Consider the following 27,492-nt stretch of genomic DNA (forward strand, 5'->3'; position numbering starts at 1 on the left):
TTATTCTCTCATGTATACGTAATCACATTATTAATACTTCGTTATTTTCTTAAAATAATTTTAATTTTTTACATGTATTACTTTTTACAAAAAAAAACTTAACAGATTAACACAATTTTTGGAGTAAAGCTTCACAGACAAATAACATACTGAGATCAAAAGTTACTATCTTCGAAGAGCGTAGTATGTAACAAGTATAAAAAAACACTGTTGAGAAATTTTGAAGCACCGACAGTTTACCAAAGAAACAGCAGCAGAAATCAGTAAGGAAACGAAACGGGATTGGCCAGGATCCCTCTGCTTGTGCTACGCTTGTGAATTGTTATTAGACTACTAAATTGCCGATCAAGAACAAAAGGAAATTTTAAAGTAGTAAAGACACAGTAATAACTATCCCACAAAGCCCAATCTTCCTCAACAGAAAATGATCACCAACCAGCAAGCCAACACTTGCTTCATTTATAAATCATTAGACGTGTAGAAACGAATTTCAGCTCAAAATGTGGCGGTATATCAACTCAGAAACATGTTTTCTATGCTACATTACCTCAGAGGCTGACACAACTTCGTTCAGTTATCTGCAAGTTAATCTTCGATAATCGATCGTGATGAAATGTTTCCTTTACTTCGATTAACGACTGCAGGTAGCTGCTCCTGTAAAGGCACCCTTGCGTTAAGAGCAGTGGCTGTCTGTAATACAGTAATTAAAAATAATATGATGGTGTCAATAATTTGGTGTCTGTTTCAATCAGATAAACATTTTTGAACACTGTAATATTTTCGTAGAAATTTTTCTCGAATCTGGACTGAAGCATTATCTACCTTGACTTAACGGCATAAGAATCAAAGGAAATATTTGCTAGAATTAGAGCGAACGCATAAAATTCTGGGGAAAGAGTTAGGGAAAATAGTTTTATATTCAGTCCTTTTAAAACATCTGTCCCTTGTTTTCTTCCAGTGAAAATCAAATCCAGCTGTGATTTAAAACACGGTAGAGACTGTTGATGTAAGCATTGCTGGACTGCATAGTCTGGAAGGGGAACAGTTTAACCAAACTCATCTATTGCCACTTTCCAAATTTGGGAAATTTGGAAATGAATGCCATGAGAAAAACATTTGTTAAGTGTGTACTGAATCGAAAGATTTTTAAAGTGAGCCTAAAACTAATGGACCATATGAAGATGGTTGGTCTGTATAATGTAGCATTGCATCTGTTATGCAATTTGTACATTATTTTTATATTTTCTTTCTCCAATATTAACATCTATTGGCCTATGTATAAATTTCGCAGGCTTGTTTACAAAACAGAATGAAATTCATGAAATGGGATGCGCAAACTCGAAACAAAGACCTCCCTGTGAAGCTTAGGTCGCGAATTTATTGTATTTTAGTGTGTTCATTAGTACATAAATTAAAAGAGTTTGGACGTGGTATCACAGATGTTGCGCTCCTGTGTCATGTTGACCAGTGGGGCCGTGACTCACCCCTTCACACGATCTGCAAACAATCATTTGTTATCGGTGACAGGGAGAGGGGAACTTTATTCTCAGAACAATAGATTTCTTTTACAAAACATCACACATACAAAATACATGCAAGACATTATACGTATCTTTCACTTCTATATAGACCATGGTGTGTAACTATTAGTAGGTCCCTCTATATTATGATTGAGCTCACCCTCTGTGATTTGAACATCTTGGTACTTGGTGAAAAATATAAAAAAATTGACTTATTTTCTTCGACTCTTCACAGGCTTCCTTAAAGGTCAAAATACTCTCCTCACCTCCTTGAATCTGAATTACAACCTTATGACCATACCATACCTGATCACACAACATCGAAACAGAAGAGGAAGTATTTTATACTTCAGTCTTTAAAATTTTAGATACGGTAGCTGAAGGGACGACAAATCATTCACAACAGATTGGTAGTTTTAGAGTCGTTACCATGTCCAAAAAAAAATGACTGATTCATCCACTTAGGGTTTCTCTAAGCCGGTTACGCATTACATAATACTGATATGTTATTTGGTAGGCAAGCGACAATTTAAAAAAATGCCACTAGAAAACGTTATATGTCTGGTGTAATGTTGCGTTGTTCATCGACCTAATTTATGTCGTCGAGTGAGTCCAGAGTTTCTTTGAGATGGCGGACTCTGGCGAGGTCAGAAACTCTAGCCTGTAACCTCGCCCCTCACCCGTGCCCGTTTTACGGCTGTACTGCTAATGAACGCAGCTCGGTTCACGCATAAGTATTTAGTCCCTTAATTGAGTATACATCCAAAAGTTATTCGACGTTATACTGACAGAAATTGTCCCTAGAGACTAAAATACAGGTAAATGTTTGCAAGCATATTAGTGGATATTCATTCCTCACATCCTTTCTACCTTTCCTTTATCCCTTTCATACTTTTATCTCCTTTCGTCATTTTGCTCATATTGTTTTTCCATCCATTTTTGCTTAGAGCAACATGTCGGCTGTGCCAGGTACTAACTGATTTCGTCACTCATATGTTAGAACTTCTGTAAGCTGCCAAATGGAAGCAGCACTTATCGAACAGAATATTTTGCCACGTAGCAATTATCACTAGGAACCTCTAGGCCCCTTTGATTGCAACCAAATATGAATCAAAGCAAGCAACATGCAAACCGGGTTCAGGCCAAAACAAAACAGATAAGTGTTGAGTTTAATGTTTGGTGTTGCTAACTTTCATTTAATTTCGTACTGAAGACAACCGAAATCAGTAATTTGTTAAAACAGAAAGCTTGTGTACGGAGACAGGTCAGAAATTTTAAAGATTGTCTGTTTGAACCCAACGTTTTATGAAAAATATTGTTTTAGAATTATAAGCACTGTTGTTAACAAGTTGTGGCGGAAGATGGTTTACAAAGGCGTCGTACGCTACAGCTCGTCCTTACTGGGGTTTGTCTTTTTCCTCGGTCTGACATCGTCAGGCGTAAAGGATACAGTTCCTGATTCGCTGGAGACTGTGGAGCGTTTATGACGTGGCAGCTCTTTTCCTGCAGGGTCTGCGTCGGTGATGCTTATCCGCGAACTCACGACAGGCCTACAACATTGAAGACACAATAAGGACTTTTTCGTTCATGGCCAGGTGGACTGTCGAAGACGCATGTTCTTACATTCATTTTCAGTATCTTTCCAGTTTTCTGAAGCAGTTACAAATGTTTACGTTCAATGTTCGAGTCCTTTCGTTTTATGAGCTACTTTCACCAAGTTTATATGATATTTGTCCATCAACCAGCTATCTCCGAAACTACTGGATTTTTGTTTGAAATTGGTATCAAGGCAGATGCCCCAAAATTATCTCAGTTTCCTTGACTCTGAAAGTTTGGTCAGTTATATACGAATAATTAAGAACACTTTAACGGGTGGACGTGTCATGGTTGTCAAAACGCTATCTGACTCTATGTATCATGAATAGCTAGAAATAATAATAAATTTGTGCATTCAGTATAACAGAAACAATGGCTGTAGCTATCATTCTATCGCTACTCCATATCATCTTGGGGATGGACAAAGGTCCCGTACCACAGAGATACAGTCTCAGCCCATCGAAACAACGTGTAATGTGATCAGCTTCGGAACACTGAATTCCTGTCTGTAGTTAATATCAAGATTAAGAAATCGCAGAGAACGTATTTTGAAAATATGTGTTTTTCTGTAAGGGGCGCAGACTGAACTCACCGATCGGCTTCCAGATTCGCGCTGACAGTGATGTCCCTGGGACGACTGAAGTCACACTCGACGGTGAAGGCCGCGTCCCCAGGCATAATGAGTTCATCGTCATGCTGAACCACCACTACGTTCGTGTAGACATCGTTATCCTGAAAAATAAATGCTCATACCAATCGTACTGAGGGCAAAAAATTTCTTTAAGCCTTTCCCCCTGTATGGTATGGTCAGTAGATGACTCTACTTTCAAACAGAAGTACTCATCTGCGCACGCGCACGGCTGTTTCGTGGCGGCTACTACAACGTTAATTATCTTCTGGTTATAAGTACTAACAAATACGGGTTTATTTTCTCTTCGTCTTTAATCGCCTTACGAATTCGAAGTGTTAGCCAATATTGTACGAGTAATATCAAGAGATTAGAGATGAATATGTCACCTTTGGGGTTTAAGTAGCAGTACCAGCAAGTAGACATATTTTGCGGGTCGTAGACAGTCCATATCAAGAAGGCGGCCATTGTGAACCGTTGATAATATGCGCGTTTTATGGACAGATAAATTGCATGTTTAAAGCCTCGTGGCAAATATATGCGGCATCTGTTGTGTGAATCAGCAACTACACTTTTTATTCATGAGTTTCGTATAGTTCTCAGTTCAAACAGCGATAATTCCTTTATATTTTGACCGAAAGATCTTTGTTATGGTCAAATATTGTGTTTTCTTTGCGGTACGGACTGAAACATAGGCTTCAAAGGGTCAAACGTTTACTCACCAGCTTAGTGTGACACTGCGACAAAGGGAACTTGAGAGAGAAGCTCCGGCCGTTGCGCGGGTCAATGAAACATGGTGGCTCCCTGCTGTGGTAGCTACCCCGCGTGTATATGACGCCGCCGAAATCTTGGCCAGTCTCGACGTCGACTTGCATATAATCCGCTCCGCACCTCAGCTGCACCTTGCGGTACCCCGTGTTTGCCACGCCAATCTCCATCTGAGACCCAACTTCCTGTTTCCACACGTCGCCGCCTGCGGATAAACACCGTCGTCAAACTTAGCATGGGAAAGGCGCATGTGGGTATCGGTCAAACCCGCGTATGACTGTGAACAGTGCATTTAAATTAACAAACGGGAGTCGTGTACATTTACTGCACGTCTACTGAATGAAGATGCAATTTCATCAAGATGCCGTATTCTTTATTCTTATTGTGTACTTATCGATTCTCGTTTGGCTGATATATTGTGGTTTTGCTTAGCTAAACAACCTCTGCAGCAGATACAACATCATTAGATAATTTAACGAAATATAAAATGGAACAATACCAATCCGTTACATCGTTACATTTAAGATTTCAAATTTTTGTATGGTTACCATAGTTGAAGCAAAGGTAATTTTAGCCCAAATCGGATAATATAATCTTCGTTGTTTGTTTGATTTACTTTAATTTAGTAAATTAAAGTAAATCAAAGTGCCAGTGTCTTGTAAGTGATTTCCATCTTATGCATTTTATGGTCCATCTGCATATTCTGAGTTTGAAAAGGTGATACAAAAGACCATGGCGAGGGAAACTTTTTTAGTCCGATTGTGGCGTCTTGTATTATCTTGTCTTTCAAAACCATGTTGGCCTAATTAATTATTGGCTTTCAAATCATAATTATAATAAGACTATTTCAGAAGAGAAAATACGTGAACAACGGACAAGAACACTGATCTCATCTAATAATGAGGTTAAGAATTTTTTAGCTATAATTCCACTGCCCCACCCACACATGCATGGTATGGTGCTTACATAAGCACCAGGGACAAGTTTACCCTCACGATAATTTAATTGAAAATCATGAAAGTTGAATACAGGAGGTCCCAACAAGATGTATACACAGCAGAAACATCGGTGGCTGCTTGTCAATCAATTGCTCACCGCTGTGGGCTATGCTACGAAGCTAACAGTGGTCACTTGGAGCACCTAGAAACTAGATTAGCAAATTCATTAAGTGCCATTGATGGATTATGTAATGATTGAGTTTAATGACATGTCACTGTTTACTGGGGAAATAATTTGACTATGAAGAAATAATGAACGTTACCAGTTAAAGAGTAAACCATGCATTTACGTAGAACTAAATATTCTGAAATACAGAGGAAAGACGAATGCTTTAAATATGCTCAGAACTTCATGTTACTCTATGCATACGGCATATATGACATTGTGAAAAGAGGCTGTACGCTACAATTGACTTTTCCCAGAAGATGGTAAAATAAATTATATAGGTGAAGCCATTTCTACGATAAAGACAAACAGCAAGTTTGTGTTACTAAAGACGAAAGACTATCACGTTTTCCCAGTTCCTCGGTTGTCATGACCACATTCCAGTGCCTGGCGCCACATTCCGTTACCTTGACTTCAGCTTCCGCAATTTGTGGCACGGATTGTCTCGGGAGTGGGGTTTGGGGGGGAATACGAGCCCCTGCATCCAAAGCGTTGTCAACATCAACAGGGCATGGTCTCACGAACCGTTAGTAGAAGCACGAAATTTATTTTCAAAAATGGTCTTTGACCAATTCGGAAGTAATGCATCTGTCTGGAGAAACTTGCAAATAACAGAAACAATTTAATCATGATTCCATATACCTAGCTTCGATTCAACGATCTTTTGCTTGGTAATCAGATCCTACAGTTCGGGCGAATGAGAAGATAAGCGAGTGAGAGGAAATGAGTAACGTTTCGAATATGCACCTGGTCTCCGATCGATTGCCGCTCTTATGAGGACGGTACTTATTGCAATCTTTGCCAAGGATGTGTGATATGGTGCATTTATGTGTGTCAGCTAGGAATATTCACAATACAAAGGTGCAAATAACGCACGCGGAAACTCCGTGTACTCGGTACTGGCTATACTCCTTTCCAGTCTTATTTTTACACTCATCAGAGGAAAGTTAGCTTTCGAATCAGTGGTCAAAAACCACAATACTTGTTCATATTAGCTCCTGTTTTATATATAGCATCATTTGCAATGAATAAATGTCAAGTCGAATTTGGTATGCACAATCCCAAGAAACGCATTTTTTCTACGTACATTATTTCACCAGTTATCATCGTTAAAACTAAACGAGCAAGAATTCGTTGTGGATCCTGGTCTAGAAATCAGGTCGTTCTGAAATACAATATTATTAAGCATTAACCCCGAGGTAGGTATGTGTCCCACCAACTTCAATGATGTTTCTTTTATTTGGTTTGTTTTATATCTACGGGATTCGTCCTACTCTCAGAATAAACGGCGATTATTTCCTTAAACAGCGTTAACCAACTGATATTTGAAATGGTGAAGTGTAGTGTTTTCTTTGCGGTGAGGACTGAATTCTTAAATATTATTAGGATGAGCCTTGGCTTAAAAGGATGAACCCCCCCCCCCCCCCAACAATCGCCCCACAATGTTACGGTGATTTAATGACGAGAACACTTATAATAATATGATAATAACATTATTATGCCGCTGATGTTATATAGTAAAATTTAATGGTATCAATTTTGATGTCTGGCCATGTCTCTCACTAAGACAGATGATTAAATCCGGAGAAAGTGCATATGATTCATGCTTCGACCTCTTTTAATGCCAGCTTGGATATTGGAAATTCAGGTGTAACTTGGAGTCTTTAGGACTACAGGAAAAGTAGGACAAGTGTGACAGCAGTCTTCATCTGCATGAAAGTTACTTTGCCCTGACGTCCATTCGGCATTCTGTAGCCCTAGCTTCAGGATTATCATGAAACTGTAAGCGTACAAAAATCTAACTAAAACCGAGGTCCAATACTTCAGTTCATTCATAGGTTTTTAGCGCGACAACTTTTCACATTGAAGTACCAGGCTGGATCACTACGTGTCGGCTTTCCGTGACTAATTAATTACACGACATATTCAGATTTTCCTTGTAAACTTAGAGGATGTTTATTTATCAGAAACTTTAGAACGAGTGCAATACTTCATCAATATTAGGGTTTCAAGTATCTAATTTCACCCTATCGACGTTGGTGTTTTGGGTTGTGAAGCCGTGGGTAGATAAAGTTTCGGAGCAGCATACTGCTTGCATCTGTCTTGAACATGGAAACAGGTTTTTCTTACAAAACGTTGGTCTACTGACAGCGATATAACCTGAGATCTCATGGGCCGGTAGTTTCATTTTCATCAGACCGAAGGTTCTAGTTGAGAGACGTCCCCGAGAGAGAAATAAATAGTCCGGCTGCGGAAATCGGTTAAAAGTGAAACTTAGTCAAGGCATGAGAAAGCGCGTTGCCTGGATTTCAGTCTCGAATACTTTAATATGATGGCCACTGCATGGTTCAGTAAATTAACTGTTCCGGAGAACGTACAATAACTACGGGTGTAGCAGGTTAGAAGTACCTTCGCCTGCGAGTGGAAATATAGGTCATGATTGTTATCCTACTTACAACTGGCAACGAGGCCTGCTGTCCGCCATCGCCTGGGTTTGCGTTCTCTCTTCAGGCAGATTTCCATCAAAACAGAAATTTGGCTCCGTGACAGATTTTATCCAAATTTCGTTCAGAACCATTGCAATATAAACTATTATAACACATACTTCGGGGGCGAGCTCAATAGACAAACCAAATCGGCAGAAGTGGATTGAGATGGCGTGGATGTGTTAAAAAAATGGATGGGCATGGAACAGCAAAAAGATTACTGGAAATTAAAATAAGTGGAAGAATACCCAGGAGAAGACCGAGCACACGATGGATAGACGAATTCAAGGCAGGTGTAGAGAGAGGAGAGGACGAGAACTCGTCTGGAGGGACTGACGAAAACCAAGAGAAACTCTCATTCGAAATTCCCTGCTCGGGATTAAAATTACGTAGACCCTCTTTACGGTCGCGCCGGTATTCAAAGTGTTTTGGTATGATTTCTGCCATTGTCGGCAATCTCAGATCAATAAGAAAATATGCTGCTGATATAAAGACAGTCATGTGATGACAACAATAGACCCAACTCCCAAAAGTCATCTGTATCAAATACACCTCACAAAACAGTGTCTCAACAGCTCAATGTCATGGTGATGGAGCAAATTGTGCTATGTTTACAGCGAAACGAAAATTAGAATTTAAAAGTTCAGGCGATCGCCCTGATGACGGAGGCAGTATGACCTCTGAAAGGTTGGTAAACATCTACCAGACTACACAGCGCAACAACCCATAAGACAGAAATCTTCATACTCACCGCCCTGATGATGGAGGCAGTATGACCTCTGAAACGTTGGTAAACATCGACCAGACTACACAGCGCAACAACCCAGAAGACAGAAATCTTCATACTCACCGCCCTGATGATGGAGGCAGTATGACCTCTGAAACGTTGGTAAACATCGACCATACTACACAGCGCAACAACCCAGAAGACAGAAATGTTCATACTCACCGCCCTGATGATGGAGGCAGTATGACCTCTGAAACGTTGGTAAACATCGACCAGACTACACAGCGCAACAACCCAGAAGACAGAAATCTTCATACTCATCGCCCTGATGATGGAAGCAGTATGACCTCTGAAACGTTGGTTAACATCGACCAGACTATACAGCGCAACAACCCAGAAGACGGAAATCTTCATACTCATCGCCCTGATGATGGAAGCAGTATGACCTCTGAAACGTTGGTAAACATCGACCAGTCTACACAGCTCAACAACCCAGAAGACAGAAATCTTCATACTCATCGCCCTGATGATGGAGGCAGTATGACCTCTGAAAGGTTGGTAAACATCGACCAGACTACACAGCGCAAGAACCCAGAAGACAGAAATCTTCATACCCTGATGACGGAGGCAGTATAACCTCTGAAAGGTTGGTAAACATCGACCAGACTACACAGCGCAAGAACCCAGAAGACAGAAATCTTCATACTCATCGCCCTGATGACGGAGGCAGTATGACCTCTGAAAGGTTGGTAAACATCGACCAGACTACACAGCGCAACAACCCAGAAGACAGAAATCTTCATACTCATCGCTGTGAAAACCTCAAATCTTACGACGATCAGTTTGTTTGTTCATTTGAAATGAAAGGATGATCTCGGCGAACTTCGTACTTGTTATTAAGTTACACAGTGGATTGAATCTCAGTAAGCGTTGTTTATCACAGGCGGAAAATGAACGATTGCATAAGCACGTAGCTCGTGTCGATTTTTATGTCTCTTCTTATAACTCCTCATCCGTTCGTCGAATATGGATTGGCTAAGCTTTTTCTCGGAGATCTGACATTTAATAACAACGAGATTTGAGGTTTGCTGGGTAGGACTTAATGTGTAACTCAAGGGTTTAATATTTGTATTTGCAATTACTTACACACCACGCAGAAAATGTTCCAGAGTTCCAGATCGTAGAGAAATGTATATTTTTATTACGGATAACCACCGCCTCTCCTCCGCCCTTGAACAATTTAATGAACTTCCATATTTATTCCGCATATGAGACTTTGTTCTTTCGACTCTGGTTTACATTGATGCTCAGCTTTGTTTCGAAATCGTCAAGCATCCCATAAAGGCTCACACGGGAACATGAATTACTGTGTATAAATCCTTTAATAAACTCTGTAACGAACCGACTGTATCGCCTCTTCCGGATGTGACAAGTGCTTACTTACCTGCGGAAGAGGCCGCCAGGACGAGAAGTAGGAGGGAACAGCTGACGTTCGGAATGCGAACTCCGTGGCACATCTTCCAGCACTGTATAGGCAACAACAGAAGGCAAATGACAGCAACCATCCAACTCTAGTACGAACATAACCAAATAAAAAACTTTCTTTCACCTGCATGACATCTCCACTGAGTTAATAATATTGTTATCGATGTTGGCGCCTCTAGTGGCCAACATGTGCAATTAACAACCAGAACTCAGCACCGTCAGGTGGCTCGACGTGCATCAGTCGACCAAACACGTTTTTGTAGTTAGGCTTATGGAATTCAAAATTGAACAAAAACGCTCAAATAAATGTTTAGACATACGGACTGGGGCATAAATTTTCAATAATTCCGACAACTGAAATAAATTTCACGAATAAGTCATTCGGCTCGTCCGGTTACCGAAAATTCGCCCAGGATTGTAACAAAAGCGCCCTCCTCCGCTGAACCCATTTATAGCAGCTCAATAGGAATTAGAAGTTGTCTGCCTTCTGGGTTGTTCTGGGCCGTGTAGTCATACAGAAGTTTACCAGCGTTTCAGAGGTGCTTGCTGCTTCTGTCTCTGAAATGTCGATGAATTTCTACCAACTACGGCGTAGCAGCCGAGAAGACAGCCATCTTCATATTGGATGCTGTTTTGTAGTAAATGTTGTGCGTCGAATCGATCTCCGAGTTGGCGTCAGCTGTTGTGCTGGAGCGGTCAGTGAACTGATGACCCAGTATTTCTTGGCAGATTTATTCTCATCCTGCTGCTATGCATTTGTTCTTCCTATGTTTCGTGATTATCAGCACCTCGCATCTATTCGAAGTTTCCACTGTAGAAGCACGGAACAAAGACAGTGTTAATGTGACAAAGCTAATGCAGTTTAACATAATTCTTTGGTTATTTAGTCCGCCGTATCGAAGACACGAGTGACAGTGGTGTAAAATGGAATAGGAGAGGATGTTGTCGTGGCCTATTTAAATACTCTGTCCATGGATATCGGGAAGGACTGGGGATAAATCATGTGGATGTGGCCCAATTTTCCGTCACTCTCAATTATCACCACGTTTATATTGAAACATTTCCGTTCTGTAAGGCATAAGTACGACGGTTTGGAATTCTAATAGAGCCTTGATGTCAGCCATTCTGATAGAGATCTATTCCATTTGTTACCAAATATTTATGCTAATAAAATGTCACCAGACTGCTCACAGAATGGAATTAAATCCCTTAAAATTTAGAGAATCTCTGCAAATGCACCAGTTTTCAATTAATGCGACTTAACATCATTAACAAACTTATTGTTTGTTTAGCTGTCAATGTTTTCATCCAGTTTAAAATTTTCATGTGTTTTATCCCGTGTGCATGACATACTACATTCTGATTGGTTTTTAGATACGAGAATTATTTCCTAATCAATAAGATAAGAACTAAGGTCACTGAAGATTGCACATACTTTGCAGAAGCAAATGATGATCTGATTGTTTTTGTCAATACGATGATTTGTCCTTTTAGTCTGGTATTCGAAATAGTGGAGAATGGGCAAATGGTGGTCACTTAAGAGTAAAGCTAGATAAAACGAAGTATACGCAAAGTTGAAACTTTATATAAACTGGAATTTAGTCTGAAGGGTTTACTTATTAAGCATGCAGAATTAAATACGTTGAACGTAACAAAAAGTCTTTAGGAAATGATAACTGAAGAGGTAGCTTTGACCGGTATTCCCCATCTTTAGGGGTAATGACGGTCACTATTTGAGCTTCAAGATGTCACTTATGTAAATAAGATAATGAGTGAATAAAATGTGTTTTCTTAGTAAGTAATAGGCATATATCTTAGTTTACTAAATGTGTATACGTCTAAATCATTTGAACGTACAAATTCTACCGGAATGTTAAGATAGAAGTCTTCAGTAACCTTTTTCATTTTGTATTTCTTCTTCTCAAACACAGATCACAAAGGTAACCATCCGGAAATTCCCAGCCACTACATTCTGCATATGCCCAGATACCAAAGCCTGTGCATCTATACCAGAGTTCTCCGTCTTTCCCAAATTTTTCACAAACAAACATATTTCACAATCTGTTTCTATGTCATCCTCTTCATTATCGTCAAGAATATTTTGATCGTTTATCTCGGTGACCTCTTCTGATGAAGTAAAATCCAGCTATTTGTTTAGTTTCTTCCTGCAGCGTTTTTTTCTCTCTTTGAGGCTTGTTTCCTTATTCTGCATTTTCTTTGGAAATATTGCTGTTTGCCTACTTCTATTCTGTGCTCTTGCATTTCTCTTTAATACCTTGCTTTGTGGATCTCCGAATGTTGCTTGCTTCTACTTTTCCTACAAAGTGTCCGTGGACCCACCATAGGTAATGGAGATCCTTGAACGCTATTAACCCAAACGCGTAACCTCAAACGAAATGCGTGTTGCCGTGAACTAGCACATATTTATTCATAATCATTACGCAGTTATAATACCCAACTATCGCATGTTATGTAAACCCACAAGAAAAAATAATATAATTAAAAGAAAGTTTAATCATCTCAGATATTTCAATGTAAAGTATTAGACCATTGGAGCACAAAAAAGACACATGCAATTATCTCGGTAACTGAACCAGAAGCAAATGGCGGAATTCGCTGTTTAATTTCACTGAATCAAGCACTGGATATCAGCACCAGCGTGAAGCTTCTATCTGGTACCGTTCGTCAGAAAAGTGCCTGACCACTATTCCCCCGTCATCCCCTAATATATATATATATATATATATATATATATATATATATTAACTTGAATTTGTCTGACATTAGATTCCAGTGAGTAGCACATAGTTTCTACTGGAAAAGGCTTTGTTTTATAAATAATAATTTTATGACTCAAGGACTAAAACAATACATGTCAAAACTGTAGCAACTATGGACGTATATATGTAGTTGCAACAATTTGATATGTTGTATTGTTTGGCATTTGATTGGCCTCGATGTATTCTGATACCAACTCAAATGGGTAGAATGCAGTAATTTTTATTTTCTTTTGTTATTTTCTCTGGTATATATATTATATTTCGAATGATTTCTTCCCAAGATTCTTTCTTGATCTATGACATCAGTTCTGAATTTATCATCATCATCATTCACATTGGTGCCTAGCGAGGTTTCGTCCTGATCAACCGGAACATTTCCTTATTAGTGCAAGTTTTCCAGACGTGATCTTTAAAATTACGATAAAAATGACGTAATTGCCCTTTGTTTTTATAATGGCATAGCATAACACGAATGATATTGGCTTGAAAGCTTAGGTGAAAGTTTCTTTAACTCTGATCCAAAACCCATCAAACAAAATTAAGTATACGTCATCTTTGCATTTTGCGTTCACTCTGTGAACTCGCGCAAAAGAATAAAATTGCGGAGTGATGAAGTAGCCTGCATTAACCTTCCACCCAAATCTCTCAGAACTGTTAGTTAAATTAATCGTGGGAACGGACATAACCCAAGCGTCCCTCAAAAAGTGTAAAATTACTTGAAATATAACCGGACAGCTTACCATATATCAATTTATGTTATAAAATTTGTTGAGATGTTAGTGAAATAAAACATGCGGACGGAAGGATATGGGTCTTTCATTGTGAATTCACTTTGTCAAATGCAGTTAATTTATCGAAATTTCATGGCATATTTTAAGAAGGAACAAGGTAATCCGAACCTCCTTCTGCGATTTGCAGTTTTCCGCGGCTGGAGTTTAACGAATAACTTCGGCTTTCGGGTGAGTGAAGGCCTAAAATCCCGCAAGATCGTTATAATTCAATTCTTTAGTATTAGAGTGCTGCATCAACAACCAGATGGCCAATTACATATACACCACAAGGAAAATAAAGTGAATACAATAAAAATATATTAATTATAATAATTCATTCAATTAATTTATTTAAGTGTTTTCCAACAGCAAGAAGCCAATAATAGGCAAACACTTATAATACATAAAATAATAATGAAACAATAATCAAAAATATTACACAAAAAGATTAACTAAACATATACCTACATGTACAGTATTAAATATAACAGCCAAATACAGGCAAACCCGAAATAGAAACAATATTATACACAAAGAAAAATAAATGAAGAAATATAAATTATAACAAACAATCCACCTCGGGAACACTAATATAATTGTAAAACTTTAAAGAATATAAAAAAAAACAGATAACGAAGCTAGGTCATCTATCAAGACAGCCTATCTAGATCATTTGCGTTATTAAGAACGTGCCCTCAAGGGAGACAATGTTTATGCGAAATACGTCCAAAGATTTACATACGTCATTTGCAGCGATGACGCACCTGACTGAAGGACTATGTCTTAGCGCACTGCTCACACTAAAAGTAGAAAATTCTCTTATTTGCCTCGCCGGCACACGTAAACCAACAGCGTCCATAATGGAATGGCAATTTATTTTGCCCATAAAGACATTAACAAGAAATAACGCAACGAGATGTCGTCGTCTGGAATAGAGTGTTCTAAGATTTAAAGTAGATAAAATCAATTCATAATGGCAATATTTGTAACAACACACAGTGTAAATAGTGATATAAGGGAATAAAGGATTACCAAACAACACTTGTAATGTAGATTTATCCTTATCATCTATACCCATAAAATTTCTCAAATTATTATCTCCAGTGGTTCCTTAGATATTTTATTTATGAATTATTTAGCTACGCTGTGTCGTGTATAATTATAAGACTTTACATACTTGGTGCTCAATTCCCCACGTAACTCACAACATCGTGCCTCCGTTATTTTATTATCGATCGTAGAAAATACTAATAGGCTGGAATTTAAAAGGTACGAGTTTTAGATGACCTCCATTGGCATGATGTCCTTACAAAACTTCATGAGAATCCATCCACTGGTTCTGTAGTTGAAAATGGGAACAGTTGGACGGACAAACACGAACTCCTCCATATACGATAAATTTCTATATGTGCATAACATAAAATTACGTGCAGAATAATAAATACTAAAAGATTACTTTGTAAAAATTACACATAGAAATTTGCATTAAAAATAATTATGATTACCATTAGTGAAAACTTTGTCAAGGGTCACGACGACGTTTACGAAATCAAAGCTCAAAAATCATTCTACGTTAAAACTCCTATCATAAGCACATCGTTTGCTAGAAGTGAAAGATAATGCAGCTTTTTTTTCTAAACATCCACAAGGCCATAGTAAAGATATACAGTTATATATATATATATATATATATATATATATATATAGAAATGACTTCCAGCGCTTGCCATGTATTTAAATGACTTGTCCTGGTGCCAAAAGTTCGCATTTTTATATTGAACGCCAACAATTACGGGCTAGACGGACTTCGCGAATCAATTATAGTATCAGAAAATTTCAATTTACCCAACAAATAGTGTCTTGTACGAACCAACTGAAATCATATAAAATCTTCAGTCTCAGTAAACACGCTTAACTACACTTAACCTGAAAAAAGCAATCGCAGGAAGGAAGTGTCTTAAAAATGGCATTCTTATTCGATTCAGTATTACTCAACATTATAGTAGTTTTCGCATCATTATTTATGATGTTGTACCTTTATTTCGTACGAAATTTCAGCTTCTGGAAGAAGCACGGTATCCCATACGCGAAACCGTTACCGTTCGTGGGCAACCTTAAAGAAGCAATTTTACAGACCATGGATATCGGACACAATCTCAAGAAAATCTACGACGCACACAAAGACAAGCCCTACGTTGGCTTCTTCTCGTTCGACCATCCTTCCTTGCTCATTAACGACCCGGATCTTGTGAAGTGCATACTGGTAAAGGATGCTCACAATTTTTTGAATCGAGTACAAACCGCTGACGAAAAGGCAGATCCTCTGACAGCCAAGGCTGTCTTTGCCCTTAAAGATGCAAAATGGAAACACATAAGATTAAGTATGACGCCCATTTTCACTACGGGGAAGTTGAAGAAGATGTTAGACCTGGTAGACAGCTGCGCGAAGAAGCTGACTCTGTACCTGGACGAGAAGACGGCTGATGGTGAGTTTTAGTTGTTCTTTCAGTAATGACCTGATTGTGGGATACTAATGTTTTATACCAAATTCAAGGTAAATTGCACAGGCTAGCTTTATATACCTAAAGCTTAATCTCAATATCTCAGATTCAAATTTTTGCGATGACTATTGGTCAGTAGACCTCCGTCATGTCAGTTATTTTAGATGCATAAAATATTAGCTCAGGTCTTTTTACAACAAACATGCTAAGCTATACCAAGTTTCGCGCGCCCACAGCTTAAAAAAAGAAAGTAATTTTTGACGGAAATATGACATTGTAAATGTATGTTTCATTGCCAGAGAAGATAGACTGAAAGAACTAATGACGTCCACCAACGACACTTCCAAGGTGTAATATAATTCCGCGAGTTCGGTGTTCCTTTACTTAATATTTAACAGACACGCAAGCGCAGTCACGGAGACAAGGACCAGAAGGTAACAATTATAAGGGTCGGACGACGTTCATCCTGTAATCTTGGCCGATATTTGATCTGAAACTCCTGCTTTTAGTGTTCTTTCTTTTAAGTTTGGAGACTTTTAGTTAAGTTCGCCAACTTACTCAGCGTGTTCACGATAAGCCACTAAGCGTAGTTTCTTTTTCGCAGCATAATCCGAATCGAATAACCATGCGAAGAAGACCTCATCCGCCTGACACCATAGTCCGGAACATTGCCGTGCTCCGGTTGTCGGAAAATTTAGAAGAAAATATTTTCCCTGACGTTAATTTTTGTCATTCTCCCTCTTAGTGCATAGACCACATAATATTCCCGTGTGCAACGTTCTTCCACATACCGTCATTTCCACGGCATTATACCAGCAAGACAGTTTAGTGGCGAACGGGGAGTCACGTAATATATACTCAATAACATTACAAATAGCTAACTAATATTTCAGCAATCTTGAACGTATTATTAACCTTGGTGATGCACATGAATAACAAGTGTTGCTGGCAACTTGAAGATCACGCACCTTTCACTTAATGGGTAAGAAATTGTTCTCAATGTACATCGTTTCCTGTCAACAGGTTCGCCTCTGGATGTAAAAGATACGATGGATAGGTACACGATTGATGTCATATCTTCATGCGCCTTTGGGATCGAGAGTAACACATTCACGAATCCTGAGGCCGAATTCAGAGTGTACTTGCGCAAATTTGTCGAATACACAGCTCTGAAGTCACTTGCTACAATCCTGATATCGTTCGCGCCCAACTACCAGAGTTTCTTCAAGTTGCAGATTTTGGAGGGCTGTATTGTGGGCTTCCTGAGGAAGACTGTGTGGAGTACAGTGCAGTACAGGTTAGTACTCCTGCTTTGTGTTCGGTAGGTCACGGGTTCATATCTGAATCCGGAAATCCGCTGTAGTGACTAAGTCTTTTTGTGGTATTCATTAGTCCCTTCACGCTCCATTAACTTCGTTTCATATTATTTCCTGTTCATGAATTCCTTTCTAAAATTACAATTATAAATTTTACAAATATACACGAATTAATGGGATTATTAGACGGCATTTTGGAAAATTTATGGCAGCAGACAAAATTGCGATTACTTAATATTACTCCTAAAGCGGCTTTGAGTCGTGGCAGCGAGAGTTGAACTGTAAATGGGAGAGGCAACCAAAACTGTAAGCGACACAACTGACACACTTCTGACATCCGCAACTAATTAAAAGTGGACAGCATATTGGAAGAGATAAAATGTTATCAGAGGGCCTGGTTAGATCACCAGAAACGAATGGATAGGAATCCCTTCAGAAAATAGTCCTCCACTACCACAGTCTCGGTCGGCGGAATAGCGCAAGACCTAGACGCAGATGGAAGGACCAAGAACTTCTCGAGCATTACACGAAAGGTTATTGGGGTCTAATCCTTGATTATGTTCATGATGATGATGATCCTTTTCTAATCAGAACTACTGGCAGAGTCATTTATCTCTAAATATGTGAATATCGCTGCCGAATACCGTGAAATTGGTATTATGTTCTGTGCTGACGTATTAGGTAAATAAGTTCAATGCTAATCCTTCTAGTATGATCCTGTCGCATACACTACAGAAAATGTCAAGTGCATCTGTGACAGAGACGTGGAAACGGATAAAACATTAAAGGAAATTATTACAGCTGCAGTAATAATAATTTTTCGCGATAACACATTGCCCATCGTGTTAATTTGCTCGAAAAATGCTGCTCATGATTGCAAGGGGAAATGAAACTGGGTAAGTAGACAGACTTAACAAACAAGAATTCCCTGTAGAAGGTTCCGACACCTGTAGTTCTACTTTCCCTTCAATTTTTATAAGCATGTACATCTATAATCCAGAAATTAAAATCGATATAGCTTATGTAGTAGCTTCCTGGACCCGTACATAAATGGGCATGCGGTCTGATATCAGTGCGACATAATTTCTTACTGCTTTTAATTATGTGTTATAAATTATTGGTACTAATATGATTGTGGTTAAGCTGTAATAGGTTTTACAGCTGCTGTAAAATTAATAAATTAAATTTAATTATGTATATTTACAGATCGCTTGTTAGATTTGTCGCACATAACGTCAACAATTCGCATCGCGATTGTGCTATTAATTGTTGACTTTTTATCAGGTACCGCGATCCACATGTCATATCGAAATTCACTTTCCTACCACAAATGATCGTCCTAAACCCAAAACTAAATACCGGTTTCACACACCCAACATCGCAGCGAACTGGTTATTACTTCTTCCTCGTATTCGGGAAATCCCCGTTTAAAGTCACGGCCCAGAGATTGGCTCTCCTGAGATTTTTGTGGTTTAGCGTAGTCCCTTCAGCCAAATGTCAGCACAAGCAATGACATTAGGCCGCAGTCCCAAAGCAAGTCCAGGTTGAATTTTGAAACTCGCTAGTGTTTGTACCATCACAGATATTCGCTGGGCATGAATATTTTTATTTTTGCATGCGCATATTTTAAGTAAATGGCGGTGAGGCTATACCATACACTTCACACATACTTTTATGTAAAAATATAATAACTGGTTTGAAGACTCACCTGCAGATACACAAATGACGTCATGCTATGAATTCCAGAGAAAAGAACAACGTAGACCGCAAAGACTTCCTTGACGTGATGATGGAGTTGCGGAAAAAGGGACAAAATACAGACAACGGGAAGGCTGGAGTCAGTAAGTACCTTCACTTACATTTGAAGATAATAGGCCCACCTAGACTTAAGAGAATATATAATTGCAAAACTAGTATTTTCATAAATTGTATCCTTCAATACCGTGAGATATCAAGTGTATAGTCCAGTAGCGTTAAGTAGAGCCGAAGAGGCCCAGTTCGTTATACGAAGGAGCTATAACCGAGTCTCCGAAATCTGACCAAATGATTTTGTCCATCTAGAATTTGATGGAGACGATTTCGTCGCTCAGTGTTACGCTTTTCTCCTGGCGGGTTTCGAGACATCCGCTACCACGTTGGCTTTCGCACTTTATGAATTATCTCTACAACCTGATATTCAACACACGCTGAGGGAAGAGATTGCTCAGACGCTGAAGGAACACGACCAGCAAGTAACTTACGAAGGAATCCAGAAGATGCAATACCTCGATATGGTGGTCTCTGGTGAGTGTCTTAAAGTGTCTTTGCTGCATTTCAGGATTGTATACAGCCAATACCAGAACTATACTACAGTTGTCTGTGTTACAGAGACATTGAGGAAGTATCCCGTCGTCTCATTTTTAGAACGGAAGTGTATGAACGACTACAAACTTCCACCTTCACCTTATAATGATAATGCGAAGTTAGAAGGAGGAATTGGAGTCTACATTCCGGTTTACGGCATTCATCACGATCTACAATATTACCCGGAACCAAATAGATTCGATCCAGAGCGATTTACTGAAGAGAACATAAGGAAGAGACCTCAGTACACGTATCTTCCTTTCGGAGAGGGGCCAAGGATTTGTCTCGGTGAGTTCTGTTTAAAGTACACATAAAACGATTAATATGACTTTCCAAGAGCATTATTTTCGAGCAGTTCTGCCATATATTGATCTGCAAACTGCTGCTATCAGACACCAAGTGCAATAGTTTCTTACAAATGCTGAATAATTATCCCTCTGTCACAGGAATTCGATTTGGACTGATGCAGATAAAGACAGGATTGATTAACATCTTGTCGCAGTTCGAAGTGGCGCCTAGCAAAGGCACCCCTGTTCAGCTAAAACTAGATCCCAAACCGTTTCTAATGAAGCCACAGGGAGACGTACCTCTTATATTCAACAAAATCTAGGCAATGGGATAAACGTAAACTACTATCAGAAGCACTGGCTTTTGTTTGTAGATTTTGCTGTATCTTTGTTGCTAACCTCGTCTCGAATGGAGAGGAAACCGCCGATTAAGTTGGGCGCAGACCAATGTAGCAAAGCTGCTTTTGGCAAAAGCGCTTTTGCTGCAACGTGCTGAAACATGCTTTCGTATTGTTAAAGATGATATGAAAGGAGCATTAGATGGACTGTGTTAAACACGTAAGCATGTTTCAGCATTGGTCTGAGAATAGGATGCGTAGAAGAGTATTTGGACGTATTAGGCAAGAAGTGACAGGAGGTTGGAAAAATATGCATAATGAGGAGTTTAATTGTTTGCGCTCCTTTGCAAATATTATTAGAATGATTAAATGGAGGATGATATAAAAGGAGCATTAGATGGACTGTATTAAACACGTATAAAATTTTGGTTGGGAAGCCCGAAGGGAAGGTACCACTCGGAAAGCCTAGGCGCAGATGGGTTGAAAAAATTAAAATGGAGCGTATGAAAAATTGGAGTGTGGAATGATTCATGTAGCTCAGGATAGGCACTTGTAGATACGGTAATGAACATTCCGGTTATATAAAATACGTGGAATTTTATGACTAGCTTAACGTAGTTTTAGCTTCTCACGAAGGATTGTGTTGTATAGAGTTGGTAAAGACTGGTTTAAATTAAAGGACACTTTGGTTGGACAATACCCTACAGAAGTGTACTATAGTGCAGCATGTCCTCTTATACACAAGAAGGAAATCGCCCATTTACGAACGGTTTTCCTACGTGCATTTTTCATATGGAAACATAGTATTTTTTGTGAAACCCCTACCTTATATTCCTGTTCATAAAAATATATCACGTAAATCATATTTTAACATTCAAGTTTATTCTATAAGGAAAAAATATATTCTCGTTAATGGGATAAAAGTTACATATCCAAAGTAGTGACTTACTGAAATTACTTATATCGTCATTAATCTGTATTTTTTTCGCCAGGGTTTCCCTAAATTAAATTGTAACACCTGTTGAGATAATAAAAGGAACTTTATGAAAGTGTCTGTTTTCTGTACTTCAACGACGTTCAATTATCTGCCGCTGTGAGAGTCCATAGTGTCCGTTAAATGCATTAAAAGGTAGGCAAACAGCTGTGGATTTAGATCTCTCTTGCACTATGGAATCCAGTCAATGTCGTCTAGAAATTATACCCCAGTTCGTGCTAGGAGTTCTTTAGAAGCAACGGAATTTGTTTCAGAGGAAGAAATCGCTTTCTGCGTATAAGCCCAAGGTCAGTCAGTTCTGCGGGAACTGCAAGCGAATATTTAATAGAAGTCGCTGTGTTTCTTGTCTAGACGTCGATGAAAGAGAAAGTGCCAACTCCTGCACAGTGTTTGCAAAGCAGCAGCATAACCAACAGGCAAGCATTTGAAGGCAGCTAAACCACGTCTTTGGTTGCGGGCCGATCATCAAAAGTCGACGGAATGGCAGTGTTGCTAACACAAGTGTTAAATGTAGGATTTGGGGTTTTCACGGTGGTGAGTCTGAAGATTGCTGCCTTTAGGTTTGTTGCGCCGTGTACCTCTGAAACGTTGGTGGACATCTACCAGACTACACGGCACAACTACCAAGAAGACAGCAACCAAAAGTGTTGAAACTCGTGAAAGATGGTTAAACCAGAGAAGCTGTTACAGCTTTTTAACTTTGTCCCTCATCAGGTGTTTTTAAAGAACGACATTGCAATTATATTATTCTTTGTAGTTATATCGATTTGGAGTGCCATATTGGCTGGTGTTCAACACAATGGAAACTGTTACGATTATAGATGCTGCTTGTTATCCCCTATCATAAAAGACTACCCATGAGGAAAATACTCTTTAATTTGTTGTGTGACTCATAGGACTAGTTTTTGTCTTGCCACGCGTATCAAGAGTTTGTTAGATCGTGAGTGTTGAGAACAATTGTCTGCATATTTATGGACTGTAGTTAGCAGACAGAATTTCAATAATAGAGAAATAATAAATGGTAGTAACACGTTTGCAGAACAAAAGTGGCATTTCTACCACTTGTTTCAAAAGTAGAATATTTTTCTTTTTTTGACTACCGGTCATCTCAGCTGTAATAAGGTACAGTACACATGCTGAGACACTCCTTGCCCTGTTTCTCCCCCTCCCCTTCCACTGCTGCCAATTGCATTGCAATTGGTAGGAAAGTGAATTTCGATATGAAATGTGGATCATAAACGCGCGGTACCTGATAAAAAGTCAACAATTAATAGCACAATCGCGATGCGAATTGTTGACGTTATGTGCGACAAATCTACCAAGCAATCTGCAAATATACTGTGTGTCCACAAAGTCCCTTCGGGGTTTTGAAAAATTGTGGTGCGCAAACAAATTGAGCTAGCCACATGCGGTTTGCTGCACATTACAGTGAAACTCTGGAAGTTTTTTACTGACCTCAGTAGACCTCGAAGTGGGCTCCCTTGGTAGCACGGAGAACGTCCAGAAGATATTCGAGCTCTTGCCATTTTCTGTGGAGCATATCCGCTGGAATAGCCGAGATCGCATTCCTGATACGGGTCTTCAGGTCATCAAGTCCGTTAACTGGTCAATTGAATAAAAATTTTCTTGGATATTATCCATCGTCTAGTAAATATAAAACGTAAAACGACGTTTCGGAGATGGGACTCTATCTCTGTCTTCAGGTTCCTACACAGTTGGACCCACTAGATAGAGCTAATCCCTATCTCCGGACAAAGTAAAAAGAGAAAGTCCCAGAATAAAAAGGCATCACCACACCATCCATCTGTGGGACGTAAAATGCCTGGTAATGCCTTTTTATTCTGGGACTTTCTCTTTTTACTTTGTCCGGAGATAGGGATTAGCTCTATCTAGTGGGTCCAACTGTGTAGGAACCTGAAGACAGAGATAGAGTCCCATCTCCGAAACGTCGTTTTACGTTTTATATTTACTAGACGATGGATAATATCCAAGAAAATTTTTATTCAATTGACTCTTCACCATCGTCAAGAAGTTTTAGATCCGTTAACTGGTGTTCGGAACACATTGCTCTTGACATAACCCCAGAGGAAAAAGTCCAGTGGTGTTATTACTTCGAGAAATGTTTATTAAATAAAGAAACACTTGATGTGATAACGGCAGCTACACGTCTCTACCTAAGGATGACAGGCCTGACGTACTTAGAGACTGATCTTCACAGTTCTAAGCTCGGAGTAGAAGTGATTTCTTGTAACAGAGAACATTGATAACACCTTCTCAGAGCCAGTGATGATTCTGGGCTCATTAGTAAGAGGTCAAAAGTCAAAAAACGTTACAATAATGTAGTGGTTGCCACATACACTGGTATATAAGTGAGTATACAGTCCCCATTTTTTCCTTCAGGGGTTGGGTCATGGGTCAGCCGTCTATTTATAGTCTCACTTAGAAAGGGTGGATGAACCCATATCTCCCTGAATTACAGCTGTATAAGTACCCACACACTGTGTCCACTGAATGCCAAGGACTGCGTTACTTAACTAACTTCCTGGTAGCAGAAACCACAGGTCCAACACCGACAATGCCAAAGCCCGTTACTGTCCTCGATTCTGAGCTAACTCCATCCACTTACCATCCTCACAGCCCACCTTCCTAAGATCCATCTTGATATTATCCACCCATCTCATTCTATGTCTGCCCAGTGGCCTTTTTCCAGAAGGATTTCCAATCAAAATTCTGTATACACCATTTGGTTTCCCCCCGTGCGTGCTAAATGTGCAGCCCATCGGAGCCTCCTAGATTTCTCTATCCGCACTATGCTAGATGACCTGTACAATTCACATGGCTGCTGGTTAAATTCCCCACTTATTTCATCCTTCCTAGGTCAAAATATCTTCTAAAAACCTTGTTTTCAAACATTTATAATCTACGCTCTTCCTTCAACAACAGGAATGGGTTACTTAAACAATACATATCATTTTCTATAACTAATATCATAACTACTAGTAAAGTGTATAAATAAACTCTTCATACACCTAATGCATACACAACAACTGGACTTCACACGTCGGACTGTATTGCAGCAAGGTGTTGAAGTTTGTTTAAGCTACAATTTCGTACGTTAAACATGTGAAGAATTGAAGATGGCCATCTTCGTACTCACCGCCATGAAAACCTCAAATCCTCCTCTGTGAAGTTTTAAAGAATTTGCTAGAATTTTATGCACGTTACTCCACTGGAGGTCAACCTCACACGTTCTTAATTTCCAAAAATCGACAATAACATGGCGGAAACGTGTACTTTTGATGTAGGGAGCAACAAAGCACCATTAACGCTAGGTCTTTAAATTGTATATTGTTTCAGATTATTAAAAGTGGAGCTTCTGTTAAAATAGTTTTTAGAATGGAATTAATTGTTTGAATATGCTATGTCTTTACGTCAGGGCTTCAGGAACTTATTCCAGAAGTAATTCTCAGTCAGAAATGTCATATGGACATGAGATCGACTCTCAGCTTTTAAGGATCTAGAGTTTGAATTAAAAATTACGATATAGAATACTAATATAAAAGTACTTCTAGCGTGACAGGACACCCACATTGCAGTCGACACGTGACAGAATTTCTGAATAAGCTGTCTCCATCGTATGTCTTCTGATGGAGACGGCAAGGACTTCTGAAAAGTCGCTAAACTTCTATCAGACTACACGGCATAACAACCCAGAACACAGACATCTTCACCCCACACAAAGTATAACTGGTGAAGTTTTCGACGATCGACAAGAAGGCAGGACTGCTAATTGAGCTTATTGAAGACCAACAGTATCTCGGTGGCTGGTTGCACTAGAAAGGCCTTTGGGCTGAAGAGTAGCGGTACAGGAGTGTCCTTGCAGGAAGACACCTCGTAGTCGGACAAAATGTGAATCAGTCCTGCTTTGACCTGCATCAGTCCGAACCGCGTCCCTGGGAAACACAGGAAGAATTAACATTCAGATATGAGGTAAAGAGTGAACTCATGAATCGTTGAACGCAGTGGACATTTCCAACACTCGATAAAGCATTGGTTTCTGCGTGACTTAATAACTGGTACAAGCCCAAAACGGCCCTTAATTCGAGTCCCGGTGAAGGTGATGGGTTTACGAATAATAATGTCTGATATTCAACGATACGTATGGAATGATTAGGGTCATGACAAGTTTTTGGTCTATAAAAATTAATATGAAATGTAAGAAATTGTCGAATTTACCCTCATCAACATTGCGGACACTCTGCCCCTTATCAAAGCTAAGATTTTTGGGGTTCAAGACAAATCCATACTCGAACCTAGGACAATTTTTCAGGGTTGTGGTGTTTGTCTGTGTAATATTCCCGCTCAAGAAACCAGTTTTGTCTTTGGAATCGTTAGTTACCGAGCTACAGAAATCATCCTCACCGGGACTCGAAGCATAAGCATGCCAAGTTTGGGGCAAATTGGTTTATCCCTTCTTAAGGCATAAACGAGCAAACAAACAAACATACATATATATACACACGCACGCACACATTTATGATCTGTTTTATTAAGTTTTGTTATCTTCTGTATGTTCTATGTTTTGTTGGCATGGCGTAATTTGTTTAAGATTTGTCTGTGATCTTGCAGAAATTTGCATGTATAGAGGAGATTAGCCAGAAATGACAGCTAAATAAGATGACATCGTCTGTGTTACAGGCAACGGATTTTATGGAATGGTGTTAGATTTAGCTCCATTAGGTTGGTCATGTTGGTACTCAACTCGAGTGGAAGATGGCGTGTTGAAAGAGAGCGTTTTTGAAGGTTTGTGTGCAGAAGTATGATTTCTGATGGTTTTCTTTTACGATTTTCCAACCACAGTAAATCAACATTGTCAGTCTAAGATATGATAAATCTTTTGGAACAGATATCCAGTGAATCCGTCAGAGCTCCTCTGCGTCTAATATGTTGTTCGTCATGATAAACTTACCTGTTCTGTAATCTTTATTGGTAGTGTGTGAGAAAAATGGACTGAAATGACAAACTGTAGACATTTTGATAACATTTCTTTTAAATTTCCATAGGAAGGAAACCAGTTATATATGTAACGAACATTTCTTCGTACTCCAAATATTACAGAAAACATGCTGTCATACATTCTGAAGTCAATGCTAATGTCTTAAACTCATTTGTACAGGAGGTCCCGAAAAGATGTATACACGGAATATAAACCTTGCGTGTATACGTCTTTTGAGATACCTCTATTTATAGTATGTCATTTTAGGCGTTTCCCTTACCACGTTACCAAGTGATATAAAGTATTATTGTATTATAAATATATAATAGTAATATAAAAAATTAAGTGTTCTTTACGATATTTCGATAGGATTGAATAAACACTACATAACTATCATAATTTGTTTTCTCCTTACCAATACAATTCCTGGGGCCATCTCCGAATGGCAAATACGAATAATGTGGACGAGTCTGTTTGTTTTCTTCTGTGAAACGCTCCGGGTCGAATCTCTCGGGATCTGGAAAGTATTGTGGGTCCATTTGAATACCCAACAGAGGAATGTACACCCCTGTTCCCGCACGGAGTGTGACGCTCCCTTCTCCAGAAGGTCCCGGAAGTTGGTAATCACTGAGGCACGTTCTGTCCAGGAATCCGAGCACAGGGTACTTCCGTAGCGTCTCTGTAAAGATGCCAAATAACATGACTGATTTACAGTAAACTGCTTTACCCCCACTTAATGGTACCTGCACCTTGTCGTGGTGGTGGGGCTTGAGTACCTCGGTGACCCCAAGAG

The 27,492-nt window shown here is 39.2% G+C and overlaps 3 protein-coding genes across 7 annotated transcripts in view; 1 reads left to right on the top strand and 2 right to left on the bottom strand.

The window, feature by feature from the left end:
- On the bottom strand, positions 1–23,928 carry LOC110834896 (uncharacterized). 5 transcript variants are annotated; one of them, XM_087340120.1, is made up of 7 exons: positions 23,902–23,928; positions 23,159–23,305; positions 10,334–10,415; positions 4,467–4,717; positions 3,709–3,848; positions 2,922–3,070; positions 1–654 (listed from the first exon to the last, which is right to left on the bottom strand). In XM_087340120.1, exons 2-7 carry the CDS (start codon positions 23,267–23,269, stop codon positions 632–634), a joined length of 756 nt encoding a protein of 251 aa, XP_087196246.1. In that variant the 5' UTR covers positions 23,270–23,305; positions 23,902–23,928; the 3' UTR covers positions 1–631. The 5 variants fall into 5 exon arrangements, with proteins under 5 accessions (XP_087196246.1, XP_021930214.2, XP_087196249.1 ...); XM_022074522.2 differs by lacking the exons at positions 23,159–23,305; positions 23,902–23,928 and adding an exon at positions 10,499–10,579; XM_087340123.1 differs by lacking the exons at positions 1–654; positions 23,902–23,928 and adding an exon at positions 659–690.
- On the top strand, positions 15,659–21,758 carry LOC110834897 (cytochrome P450 6j1-like). The gene is made up of 6 exons (XM_087340117.1): positions 15,659–16,410; positions 17,449–17,722; positions 19,488–19,582; positions 19,803–20,024; positions 20,109–20,372; positions 20,531–21,758. Exons 1-6 carry the CDS (start codon positions 15,888–15,890, stop codon positions 20,692–20,694), a joined length of 1,542 nt encoding a protein of 513 aa, XP_087196243.1. The 5' UTR covers positions 15,659–15,887; the 3' UTR covers positions 20,695–21,758.
- Positions 23,806–27,492, bottom strand: part of LOC110834891 (cytochrome P450 6j1-like) — a 9,059-nt gene continuing 5,372 nt past the window's right edge. Inside the window, exons 5-6 of the mRNA XM_022074512.2 lie at positions 27,115–27,378; positions 23,806–25,656 (exon numbers count right to left, since the gene is read on the bottom strand). Coding sequence (XP_021930204.1) covers positions 25,490–25,656; positions 27,115–27,378 — 431 coding nt within the window. The 3' untranslated portion in view covers positions 23,806–25,489. The remainder of the gene's footprint in view (positions 25,657–27,114; positions 27,379–27,492) is intronic.

Source organism: Zootermopsis nevadensis, unplaced genomic scaffold (genome assembly GCF_977971745.1).
Source record: "Zootermopsis nevadensis isolate Lab colony 2312 unplaced genomic scaffold, Znev_1.0 Znev_ptg000061l, whole genome shotgun sequence".
Taxonomy (NCBI): Eukaryota; Metazoa; Arthropoda; class Insecta; order Blattodea; family Termopsidae; genus Zootermopsis; species Zootermopsis nevadensis.

Bases quoted from the DNA above. Each gene is read 5' to 3' on its own strand.
- LOC110834897 (XM_087340117.1), top strand. From the start codon at position 15,888: ATGGCATTCTTATTCGATTCAGTATTACTCAACATTATAGTAGTTTTC. The intron at 16,411-17,448 runs GTGAGTTTTAGT...TCCTGTCAACAG, and splicing joins GGACGAGAAGACGGCTGATG to GTTCGCCTCTGGATGTAAAA. The intron at 20,025-20,108 runs GTGAGTGTCTTA...TCTGTGTTACAG, and splicing joins CCTCGATATGGTGGTCTCTG to AGACATTGAGGAAGTATCCC.
- LOC110834896 (XM_087340120.1), bottom strand. From the start codon at position 23,269: ATGCGATCTCGGCTATTCCAGCGGATATGCTCCACAGAAAATGGCAAG. The intron at 3,849-4,466 runs GTGAGTAAACGT...TTTATTTTTCAG, and splicing joins CGCAGTGTCACACTAAGCTG to GATAACGATGTCTACACGAA. The intron at 3,071-3,708 runs GTGAGTTCAGTC...TCAATGTTGTAG, and splicing joins GCGAATCTGGAAGCCGATCG to GCCTGTCGTGAGTTCGCGGA.